General features: G+C 36.1%; 1 protein-coding gene across 3 annotated transcripts in view; it reads right to left on the reverse strand.

The window, feature by feature from the left end:
- The window catches only part of CCDC7 (coiled-coil domain containing 7), a 447862-nt gene that overhangs the window by 376504 nt on the left and 58056 nt on the right, over positions 1 to 13302 (reverse strand). For all 3 annotated transcript variants that reach the window (XM_025396487.1, XM_025396488.1, XM_025396490.1), the window contains exons 11-12: positions 3729 to 3759; positions 3203 to 3292 (exon numbers count right to left, since the gene is read on the reverse strand). In XM_025396487.1, the coding sequence (XP_025252272.1) occupies positions 3203 to 3292; positions 3729 to 3759 (121 nt within the window). The remainder of the gene's footprint in view (positions 1 to 3202; positions 3293 to 3728; positions 3760 to 13302) is intronic.

Here is a 13302-nt window from a genome sequence, read left to right on the forward strand (position 1 = left end):
CATCCAAACTGGAAAGGAACAATTCAAATTATCCTTGTTTGCAGATGGTATGATCTTGTATTTGGAAAAATCTAAAGACTGGCCCAAAAAAAAAAAAAAAATTCTTAGAACTGATAAATTCAGTAAAGTTACAGGATACAAATCAAAATACAAAAATCAGTAACATTTCTATATACCAACAGTGAATAATCTGAAACAGAAATCAAACAACTAATCCTATTTACAACAGCCACAAATTAAATACCTAGGTTTTAACCAAAGAAGTGAAAGATCTCTACAAGGATAACTATAAAACACTGATGAAAGAAATTGAAGAAGATACAGAAAAATGGAGAGATATTCCATGTTCATAGATGGGAAGAGTCAATATTGTTGAAATGTCCATACTACCCAAAGCAATGTACAAATTCATTGTAATCCCTATCAAAATATCAATGATATTCTTCACAGAAATAGAAAACAAATCCTAACATTTATATAAAATCACAAAAGCCCCAGAATAGCCAAAGCTATCCTGAGCAAAAGAAATGAAACTGGAGAAATTATATTATTTGACTTTAAATTATACTACAGAGCTACAGTAAACAAAACAACATGGTAGTTGCATAAAAGCCAACATATAGACCAAAGGAACAGAAAAGAACCCAGAAAAAATTCCACACACCTACAGTGAACTGATTTTCAATAAAGGTGCCAAGAACATACAGTGGGGGAAAAAACAGTCTCTTCAATAAATGTTGCTGGGAAACTGGATATCTATATGCAGATGAATGAATCTTGAACCCTATCTCTCACCTTACACAAAAATCATATCAAAATGGATTAAAGACTTAAATCTATGACCTCAAACTATGACACTACTCCAAGAAAACATTGGAGAAACTCTCTAGCATATTGGTCTGTGCAAAAATTTCTTGAGTAATACTCCACAAGTAACAGGAACCAAAAAATAAATGGACCCATGGGATAACATCAAGTTAAAAACCTTCTGCACAGCAAAGAAAACAATCTACAAAGTGAAGAGACAACCCACAAAATGAGAAAAAAAATATTTCCAAACTACCCATCTGACGAGGGATTAACAATTGGAATATAAAAGGAGCTCAAATAACTCTATAGGAAAAAAATATCTAATAATCCAATTTTAAAATGGATAAAAGATTTGAATAGATATTTCTCAAAACAAGACACACAAATGGCAAACAGGTATGTGAAAAGGTCCTCAACATCACTGATCATCTAAGAAATGCAAATCAAAACTACAATGAAATATCGTCTTGCCCCAGTTAAAATGACTTTTATCCAAAAGCCAGGCAATAACAAATGCTGGGGATGATGTAGAGAAAAGGGAACCCTCGTATACTGTTGGTGAGAATGTGAATTAGTAAAACCGCTATGGAAAACAGTTTGGGGGTTGCTCAAAAAACTAAAAATAGAGCTACCATACAATCCAGCAATCCTATTGATATGTATATATCCCAAAAAAAGGAAACCAGTATATCAAAGAGATATCTGCACTCCCATGTTAGTTGCAGGTCTGTTTTCAGTAGCCAAGATTTGGAAGTAACCTCTGTGTCCATCAACATATGACTGGAAAAAGAAAATGTAATACTTATACACAATGGAGTACTATTTAGTCATAAAAAAGGAGATTGTGTCATTTGCAACAACATAGATGGAATTGGAAGTCATTATGTTAAATGAAATAGGCCAGGCACAGAAAGACAAACATTGCATGTTTTCACTATTTGTTGGGGCTAAAAATCAAAACAATTGAACTCACAGAGATAGAGAATAGAAGGATGGTTACCAGAGGCTTGGAGTGTGAGCAGGGGGTGGGGATGGTTAATGGGTACAAAACATATAGTTGGAAAGAATGAATAAGACCTAGTATTTGATAGCACAACAGGGGGACTATAGTCAATAGTGATTTAATTGTACATTTAAGAATAACTAAAAAAGTATAATTGGATTATTTGCAACACAAAGGATAAGTGCTTAAGGAAATGGATACCCAATTGTCCATGATGTGATTATTACACATTGTATGCCTGTACTAAAATATCTCATGTACCCCATAAATATATATGCCTACTGGTACCCACAAAAATAAAAAATGTTTTTAAATGTTTTAAAGAATGGGTAAGAGTATAACCTACCAAATGAGCACCAAAGTTTCCATGCATTAAACAAGAAAACCTTGTGGTATCCTAGATCATATACTGAAGTTCGTGCAAAAACCATTGCTCTCTAGAGCAGAATTAGAGACAAAACACCTAAAGAAACAACACAAGGAAGCAAAACCAGAAACTGGTGCAACATCCTCAAGTCATCTAAGAAGCTCCAGCGTTTTTTCAATGTGGCTCTAACAGTATGTGATTAGCATGCTGCAAAATTCTCACACTTGGTCAGACTACTCAGTTCTTCAACATGACAATTTACTATTTTTAGTTATTTTGTTCCAATGTTCTATTCCTACTTGGCATGATACCTAAAGGAAAACTATTCCTAAACTGAACATATATGACAGCGCTGATCTTATATTTGACACCTGTGTAAGACTACTGCTTTTCTAACTGATCAAATAGCAAATCTCCTGTATGATTTCTGCTTCCTCCCCTAGTAAGGAAGAAATATCAAGCAACCAACACTATTGAATTTAGTATTTTTCCTCAACCATATATCTTAAGTTCTTAAGTGGTTAATAAAAGTTCACTTTTAATGTATTTGACTTTATTGTCTATAGTTTGAATTTGTAAGCTCTCTAACGATGGCAAAGAGAACAATAAAATACAAGAGGAAACAAATTTTCCTTTACTCTTGCATTTCTATTTCTATTTACTCTATTTGGTATAATGAACTGGGATATACACATTACATAATTGTAGAAACTACCACAAAATGCATTTACAATATATTTGAAAACTAATTTACTGCTAGTTTAATAAAGGTAAATATTTGGCCTAGAAATGTCTTTCAGATGTTTAAATTTTTATCTGTTTTTTCATGGCATCCTTTTGGTTTTGACACCTAATATGATAATTTAGAATATGGCATAATTTTATTTTTTAAAGCATAGCTGCTACAAATTATTAATAATAAAAACATACTATATAACATTTAAATATCTCTTTGATTTCTATCCTAACAAAATAACTCTTGTTAGGTGTATGCCATTTTCAAACACTAAAATTTTTCCAACCTCTGTGTCCTTCAACTTTTGTAGTTCATTTTCCAGCACCAACTTCTCTTCTGATAACAACTGAAAATCACGTTGTATCTGTTTGTATTCCTAGAAACAAATAATTTTAGTAATAATGAAGAGTAAAACTCTCAATGTAGAAAGGTTATTCAGATATTTAATTATTAAAGTAAGAAAGTCTTCATTAACTCATGACAAGAATGAAACATTGATATCAGTATGTACAGTGAGACAAGAATTGGAGCTGAAAGACATAAAAGAGCTAAAAGTGTCAAGGACTGGAACTATTCAGATGACTGTAGGACATTACAGTTTAGTATTTCAGAAGTGAATTATTTCTGAGTGATAATGAGAGTAAAATGAACAAAATAGACAAGGCTTTCCAGTTCACATATGCATAAAATTATTTTAAATAAACTAAGTAAACATTGGAGCTTTATATAGGATTATGTATCCTGACAATTTCTGGAATCTGTTAAGAACTCAAGGACAAAGTGTAATTTCAAATTGAGATTACTATACTTACAGCATCTAACAAAACTTGATCATTTACAGCTCTGAAAAATAAACCAAAAAAGTATGTTTATAATTGTACATTTATATTTTAATTTATATAACACACACACTTTCTTTGTAAAGATTTTAATACAAATGAAGTTTAATGGACACTTTGATTACCACTTCGAAAATTTAATACTCTCCCTAGAAATATTATAGAATCACTGTTACCTTTCCAGGACTTGTTCTATGCATTTACACAATACTGCATGTAGCTTTTCCATTCTATAATTTTTATTAGTGGGTTGGATTTCAGTTTTCTTTTTCACATAAATGACATCACTGTATATATTGTTCTCAACTTACTTTTTCACTTAACATAAAGTCTGAGATTTCTTCATATCCATAAACATAGATCTTTCTCAGTTTTTTTAAGTGCTAATGATTATTCCACAGCAGGAGTTGGCAAACATTTTTTGTAAAGAACTAGATAGTAAGTATTTTAGATTCTGCAAGCCTGATGGTCTCTATCACTATTACTCAATGGGTATGGCTGTATTCCAATTAAATTTTATTTACAAAAATAGTTTCAGGTTAGGTTTGATATTGTTCCACAGTTTGCTGACACAGTTTGGTGACATTGTTCCACAGTATGGATAAACCATAGATTATTTGGGCCACAGTTTGCTGACATTGTTCCATAGTATGGATAAACCATAGATTATTTTTGACAAGAGTTATTCATTTATTAAATCAGAATTTATAACAGCTCTATTTAGGTATAATTAATATATCATACAGTGCACATTTTAAAGTATACATTTCAATTTCTTTTAATATATTCACCAACTTAAGCAACCATCACCACCATCATACAGTGCACATTTTAAAGTATACATTTCAATATCTTTTAATATATTCACCAACTTGAGCAACTATCACCACTATCTAATTTTACTACATCTTATTTACCCCACAAAGGAACCCCAGACACATTAGTAGTCACTCCCAATTCCTCTTTGCAAATACCCAGCCAGTAGCCTACTTTATCTCTCTAGATTTGCCTATTCTGGATATTTGACACAAATAGAAGCATATAGTATGTGGTCTTTTGAAACTGGCTTCTTACATTTAGCAATATGCTTTCGAGGTTCTTCCCTATTATAGCACGTTATTACTTTGTTCCTTTTTACTGCCAAATAACATTTCATTATAAGGATATTCCACATTTTATTTATCAATCACTTTAAGGACATTTTGTTTGTTTCAACTTTTCTGCCATTATGAATAATGCTATTATGAACATTTATGTACAAGTTGTTGTGTGAATATGTGTTTTCATTTATCTCATGCGTAAACCTAGAAACAGAATTTCTGAATTATATGCAGACACTGTATTTAACATTTTGAGGAACCGGCTAACTGTTTTCTAAACCAGATACATAACTTAAATTCCCATTAGTAATGTATGAGGTTCCCAATTTCTCTACATACTTGCCAAAAAATCATTGCCTTGTCTATTTGATTATAGCCATCCCAGGGCGTGTAAAGTGGTATCTCATTGTAGTTTTGATTTCAATTAAAACCAGTGACAGCCAGGCCCGGTGGCTCATGCATGTAATCCCAGCACTTTGGGAGCCCGAGGCGGGAAGATAAACTGAGGTCAGGAGTTTGAGATCAGCCTGGCCGACATGGTGAAAATCTATCTCTACAAAAAATACAAAAATTAGCCGGGCATGGCAGCAGGTGCCTGTAGTCCCAGCAACTTGGGAGGCTGAGGCACAAGAATTGCTTGAACCCGGGAGGTGGAAGTTGCAGGGAGCTGAGATCATGTCACTGCACTCCAGCGTGGATGACACAGCGAGACTCTGTCTCAAAAAAAAACACAAAAAACAAAAAACAAAAAAACCTAGCAACTACCAATGTTAAGTATCTTATCATGTGATTATTGGGCATTTCTATATCTTCTTTGGGAAAATACCTAATCAGATACTTTACCTATTTTTAATGGAATTATTTATCTTTTTATTACTGAGGTGTAAGAGTTCTTCGTATGTTCTACTAAGTACCTTAGCAGATATATGATTTGTGAATATTTTTCACATTCTATGAGCAGTTTTTTTCATGTTTTTGATAGTATCATTTGCAGCACAAAAGTTTTTAATTTTGATAAAGTTTATCTATTTTTTTCTTTTGTTGATTGTACTTCTGATGTCATATCTAAGAAACCACTGCCTAACCCAATGTCACAAAGATTTACTCCTATGTTTCTTCTAAAATGCCTATAGTTTTACCTCTTAAATTTAGGTCTTTGATAATTTTGACTTTAGTGAATGGCAAAAATAAGTAATCCAGTCTCGTTCTTTTGCATGTGGATAACCAGTTGCCCAAGTACCATTTATTATAAATTAAAGACTTTTCTTTCCCCCATTGAATCATCTTACCTTGAAAATCATTTGTTCATAAATGTAAGGTTTATTTGTGGACTTTCAATTCCATTCCATTGCTCTATATGTCTAGCCTTATGCCAGTAATATTTTGCCTTGGTTACTGTAGCTTTGTATTAAGTTTTAAAATCAGTTAAGTGTGAATCTTTTAACTTTGTTCTTAAGATTGCTTTGGCTAGTCTAGCTTCCTTGAACTTCCACATTAATTTTAGAATCAGCTTGTCGGTTCTGAAAAAATGTCAGCTGGAATTTTGAAAGTAATTACATTGAATCTGAAGGACAATTTGGGAAGTATTGCTACCTTAAGATTATTAAAGACAGGTGTGGTGGCTCACGTCTGTAATCACAGAACCTTGGGAGGCCAAGGCAGGAGGATCACTTGAAGCCAGGAGTTCAAGACGAGCCTAGGCAACACAGCAAGACCCTGTCCCTACAAAAAAAAATTTTTTTTTAATTGCCAGGCATGGTGGTGCATGCCTGTAGTCCTAGCTGCTTAGAAGGCTGAGGTAGGAAGATGCCTTGGGCCTAGGAGTTAGCAGCTGAAGTGAGCTGTGATTGCATCACTGCACTCCAGTCTGGGTAACAGACTGAGACCCTGTCTATAAAAAATATTAAGTTTAACAGTCTATGAAGATGAAATATCTATTCATTTCTGTAGGTGTTCCTTAAGTTCTTTCAATTATGTTTTTTAGTTTCAGTGCCCAAGTCTTGCATTTCTTTTTTTAAATTCAGTCACGATCTCTTTGGTGCTATTATAAATTGAATTGTTTTCTTTATTTCACTTTTGAAATGTTCATAGTGTATTCATTTCCTACGGCTTTAGTAATAAAGGCCCACATATGGGTGATTTAAGACAACAAGAATTTATTTTCTCACAGCCTGGTGACTTGAAATTCAAAATTAAAGTGTTGGCACAGCCACGCTCCCTCTGAAATATCTAGGAAAGTAATCTACCGTGCCTATTCTAGCCACTGTTAGTCCCTGGTATTCTTTGGATTGTGGCAGAATAAATCGAGTCTCTGCCTCCATCTTTACATTAGCAGTCTTTCCTCCATGTTTATCTGTCTTCTCCAATTCCTATAAGGACATCAGTCACGTTGGATTAAGGGCCCATTATACTCCAATATGACCTCGTCTCAACTAATAATATTGGCAATAACCCTGTTTCCAAATAGGGTCACCCTGAGGTAGCAGGGGGTGAGAACTTCAACTTATCTTTTGAGGGGATACAATTCAGCTAGTGTATAGAAAAACAAATTGTTGGCTGGGCACGGTGGCTCATGCCTGTAATCCCAGCACTTTGGGAGGCCAAAGCGGGCAGATCATGAGGTCAGGAGATCGAGACCATCCTGGCTAACACAGTGAAACCCCGTCTCCACTAAAAATGCAAAAAATTAGCCGAGCGTGGCGGCGGGCGCCTGTAGTCCCAGCTACTTGGCAGGCTGAGGCAGGAGAATGGCCTGAACCCAGGAGGCGGAGCTTGCAGTGAGCCGAGATCGCACCACTGCACTCCAGCCTGGGCGATAGAGCGAGACTCTGCCTCAAAAAAAAAAAAAAAAAAGAAAAGAAAAGAAATACAAATTGTTTTTGTTTATCGATCTTATATATTGCAGCCTTGATGAATTCATTCATTACTTCCAATAGGTTTTAGCAGAACTCAGGATGTTTTAATATCTAAAATCATGTCATTTGCAAATAGAGGTAGTTTTACTTCTTCCTCACCAGTGCAGACACTTTTATTTCCCTTTCTTCCATAATTGCCCTTGCTAGAACCTCTACTATAATGATGAATAGAAGTGAATGCCTTGTCTTTTTCCTGATCATAAGGAGAAATTATTCATTCTTCACCTCTGAGTATGATGTTGAATGGGGTTTGCAAATGGCCTTTATCAGATTAAGGAAGTTTCCTTCTATTCCTGGTTTGTGGAATTTTTATCAAAAAAAGATGTTGAATATTGTCAAGTGCATTTACTGAATCTAGTGAACTGATGTGATTTTTTTCTCATTTATTTAATCAATATTACACATTATATAAATTGATACCTGCATTTTAAATCAACATTGCATTCCTAAAATAAATCCCCCATGTTCATCATATGTAATCTTTTTTATACGTTGTTGGATTCAGTTTGCTAGTATTTTGGTGAGGATTTTTGTGTTCATATTCATAACACATATTTATCTTCTTAAAATAAATATATTTATTTTCTTGTGATTGTCTAATTTTGGTATCAGAGTAACACTAATCTCACAAAATGAATTGAGAAGTGTGAACTCTTTTATTTTTTGGAAGAGTTTGTACAGGCCTGGTATTAATTCTTCTTTAAATATTTGACAGGATTAGAAAGTGAAGTCATCTGGCCTAAGCATTCCTTGGTGGGAATATGTTAATTACTAATTAAATCTTTTCACTACTTATAAGTCCAGTCACAAGTTCTTGTTCTTCTTGATACAGTTTAGTTTGGGTCTTTCTAGAAATATATATCATCTCAGTTATCTAATTTGTTGTCATATAGTTATTCATAGTATTCCCTTATCATTCATTTACCATAGATTATTGAGCCATACTCCTACTAACAAAAACAGGTTCTTTCTAGTTTTGCTGACGTCACACTGATGCAAAAAAATTCCTTTTATATGCTTTCTTGAGCATATTGTACTCCTTTCTCAAGGGTAGATAAAAATAGATTTGCGATATAACATGGCATACACTTTTGTTATTACTAAACTGTGCTAAATTGTCCTCAAAAGTAGGAAATTTCTATTACACTAGCAGTGTAACAGTATTCATTCCACTACCTTTCTGCCAATAGTTGATATTAGAAAACTTCTAAATTTTGTAGACAAAAAAGTCATGGCTTTGTCTTACATCTTCCCTGATCACAGTGAGACTGAGTATCTCTTAAAACATTTATTGGCCGATTTTTTTGTCTTTTCCTTAGTTACCTCTTTATATACTTTGCCTATTTTTCTTATGTGTTTTTAGGGAGTTACAGATTCTTATTACTACTCCTTTTTTCTATTGTATGTGCACAAATCTTTTCTCCCAGTCTATTGCTTACATTTTAACTTTGCTTCAATTTTGAATGAGGTGTTTTTAGTTTTGAGAGTTGAATTCCCTCCCTTTTTGTGGTTTTATTTTCTTACATTTAGGTCTGTAATCAATGTTAGCTTTTTAAATGATGTGAATTCAGAATCTGTCATTACTTTTTAACCACATGGATGCCTTTACCTTGCTGATGGCCTACCTAATCACTAAAATTCATTCACGAATGTGAATTTGCCATGTTAGAATTATTGTGATTCCAATTCTGACATAAGGTAACTATTTGTGATGCATGCAGTTGGGCTAAAGACACTTTGAAAGGCAAAACAGCCTATTACCCTCACTTGTAACGTCCACGCCTCCCTAGAAAAATGTCATGATGTAATTCTTAACAGGACTGCTTTCCTGTCCAGACCACATGATTCAGGTAATGTACATTTTTCTTATCTAACTTAACAACTTCATCTCTAAGACTGGACACTAGTTCTAAGCATTCTGTTCACCAAAAAGGAATTATATCTTCACAAGCCATCCTACAAATCAATATCTAATTGAGATCTCAATTTGTCCCACAATTACAGAAGAATTTCAAGGCCCTCTAGGTCTATGCCTATTTATTTACTTATCATTATGCACAGGTGAACAGCTAGACAATGCACTGACAATATCCTGAAGAATATGTCTATTAGCTCCCCCAAAGACCAGAATGATTGTCCTATCCTGCTACTATGTAAATTTATGCATAATAATTTAATAAAGTCCTAGTTTCTATATTTTATCCTGTACTTTTAAATCACTTTATTGGTATGTAATTAGTATATAAAAAGCTATACATTTTTATTGTATCCATCCCAATAAATTGGGGATATGAATATACCTATGAAATTATCATCATCTAGGCCACGAAGAGATCTTCACTCCAAATGTTTCCTTCTGCCCGCATTAATATCATAATTGTTTCTCATGGTTTCTGCTGATGCCGTTGTTATTAAGAAAAATTAGGAGCAAGATGGCCAAATAGGAACAGCTCCAGTCTCCAGCTCCCAGCGTGAGCGACACAGAAGACAGGTGATTTCTGCATTTTCAACTGAGGTACTGGGTTCATCTCACTAGGGATTGTCAGACAATGGGTGCTGGTCACGTGCTGCAGCCCAACCAGCGAGAGCTGAAGCAGGGGGAGGCATCACCTCACCTGGGAAGTGCAAGGGGGAAGGGAATCCCTTTTCGTAACCAGGGGAACTGAGACACACAACACCTGGAAAATCGGGTAACTCCCACCCCAATACTGCGCTTTACCAAGGGTCTTAGCAAACGGGCACACCAGGAGATTATATCCCACACCTGGCCGGGAGGGTCCCATGCCCACAGAGCCTCCCTCATTGCTAGCACAGCAGTCTGCCATCTACCTGCAAGGCAGCAACAAGGCTGGGGGAGGGGCGCCCACCATAGCTGAGGCTAAAGGAGGTAAACAAAGCCTCTGGGAAGCTCGAACTGGGTGGAGCTCACAGCAGCTCAAGGAGGCCTGCCAGTCTCTGTAGACTCCACCTCTGGGGACAGGGTACAGCTAAACAACAACAACAACAAAAGCAGCAGAAACCTCTGTAGCTGCAAACGACTCTGTCTGACAGCTTTGAAGAGAGCAGTGGATCTCCCAACATGGAGGTTGAGATCTGAGAATGGACAGACTGCTCAAGTGGGTCCCTGACCCCTGAGTAGCCTAACTGGGAGACATCCCCCACTAGGGGCAGACCGACACCCCACACCTCACACGGTGGAGTACACCCCTGAGAAGAAGCTTCCAAAGCAAGAATCAGACAGGTACACTCGCTGTTCAGCAATATCCTATCTTCTGCAGCCTCTGCTGCTAACACCCAGGCAAACAGGGTCTGGAGTGGACCTCAAGCAATCTCCAACAGACCTACAGCTGAGGGTCCCGAATGTTAAAGGAAAACTAACAAACAGGAAGGACACCCACACCAAAACCCCATCAGTACGTCACCATCATCAAAGACCAGAGGCAGATAAAACCACAAAGATGGGGAAAAAGCAGTGCAGAAAAGCTGGAAATTCAAAAAATAAGAGCGCATCTCCCCCTGCAAAGGAACGCAGCTCATCGCCAGCAACGGATCAAAGCTGGATGGAGAATGACTTTGACGAGATGAGAGAAGAAGGCTCCAGTCCATCAAACTTCTCAGAGCTAAAGGAGGAATTACATACCCAGTGCAAAGAAACTAAAAATCTTGAAAAAAGAGTGGAAGAATTGATAACTAGAATAATGAATGCAGAGAAGGCCATAAACCAACTGACAGAGATGAAAACCATGACACAAGAAATACATGACAAATGCACAAGCTTCAATAACCGACTCAATCAACTGGAAGAAAGAGTATCAGTGATTGAGGTTCAAATGAATGAAATGAAGCGAGAAGAGAAATCTAAAGAAAAAAGAGGAAAAAGAAACGAACAAAGCCTTCAAGAAGTATGGGATTATGTAAAAAGACCAAATCTATGTCTGATTGGGGTGCCTGAAAGTGAGGGGGAAAATGGAACCAAATTGGAAAACACTCTTCAGGATATCATCCAGGAGAACTTCCTCAACCTAGTAGGGCAGGCCAACATTCAAATTCAGGAAATACAGAGAATGCCACAAAGATACTCCTCGAGAAGAGCAACTGCAAGACACATAATTGCCAGATTCACCAAAGTTGAAATGAAGGAAAAAATCTTAAGGGCAGCCAGAGAGAAAGGGTGGGTTACCCACAAAGGGAAACCCATCAGACTAACAGCAGATCTCTCAGCAGAAACTCTACAAGCCAGAAGAGAGTGGGGGCCAATATTCAACATTCTTAAAGAAAGGAATTTTAAACCCAGAATTTCATATCCAACCAAAGTAAGTTTCATAAGTGAAGGAGAAATAAAATCCTTTACAGATAAGCAAATGCTTAGAGATTTTGTCACCACCAGGCCTGCCTTACAAGAGACCCCGAAGGAAGCACTAAACATGGAAAGGAACAACCGGTACCAGCCATTGCAAAAACATGCCAAAATGTAAAGACCATCAAGGCTACGAAGAAACTGCATCAACTAATGAGCAAAATAACCAGTTAATATCATAATGGCAGGATCAGGTTCACACATAAAAATATTAACCTTAAATGTAAATGGACTAAATGCTCCAATTAAAAGACACAGACTGGAAAACTGGATAAAGAGTCAAGACCCATCAGTTTGCTGTATTCAGGAGACCCATCTCACATGCAGAGACATACATAGGCTCAAATAAAGGGATGGAGGAAGATCTACCAAGCAAATGGAGAACAAAAAAAAGCAGGGGTTGCAATAGTAGTCTCTGATAAAACAGACTTTAAACCATCAAAGATCAAAAGAGATAAAGAAGGCCATTACATAATGATAAAGGGATCAATTCAACAGGAAGAGCTAACTATCCTAAATATATATGCACCCAATACAAGAGCACCCAGACACATAAAGCAAGTCCTTCGAGACTTACAAAGAGACTTAGACTCCCATACAATAATAATGGGAGACTTCAACACCCCACTGTCAACATTAGACAGATCAACGAGACAGAAAGTTAACAAGGATATCCAGGAATTGAACTCATCTCTGCAACAAGCAGACCTAATAGACATCTACAGAACTCTCCACCCCAAATCAACAGAATATACATTCTTCTCAGCACCACATCACACTTATTCCAAAATAGACCACATAATTGGAAGTAAAGCACTCCTCAGCAAATGTAAAGGACAGAAATTATAACAAACTGTCTCTCCGACCACAGTGCAATCAAACTAGAACTCAGGACTAAGAAACTCAATCAAAACCGCTCAGCTACATGGAAACTGAATAACCTGCTCCTGAATGACTACTGGGTACATAACAAAATGAAGGCAAAAATAAAGATGTTCTTTGAAACCAATGAGAACAAAGATACAACATACCAGAATCCCTGGGACACATTTAAAGCAGTGTGTAGAGGGAAATTTATAGCACTAAATGCCCACAAGAGAAAGCTGGAAAGATCTAAAATTGACACTCTAACATCACAATTAAAAGAACTAGAGAAGCAAGAGCAAACACATTCA

The sequence above is a fragment of the Theropithecus gelada genome, chromosome 9 (assembly GCF_003255815.1).
Source record: "Theropithecus gelada isolate Dixy chromosome 9, Tgel_1.0, whole genome shotgun sequence".
NCBI lineage: Eukaryota > Metazoa > Chordata > Mammalia > Primates > Cercopithecidae > Theropithecus > Theropithecus gelada.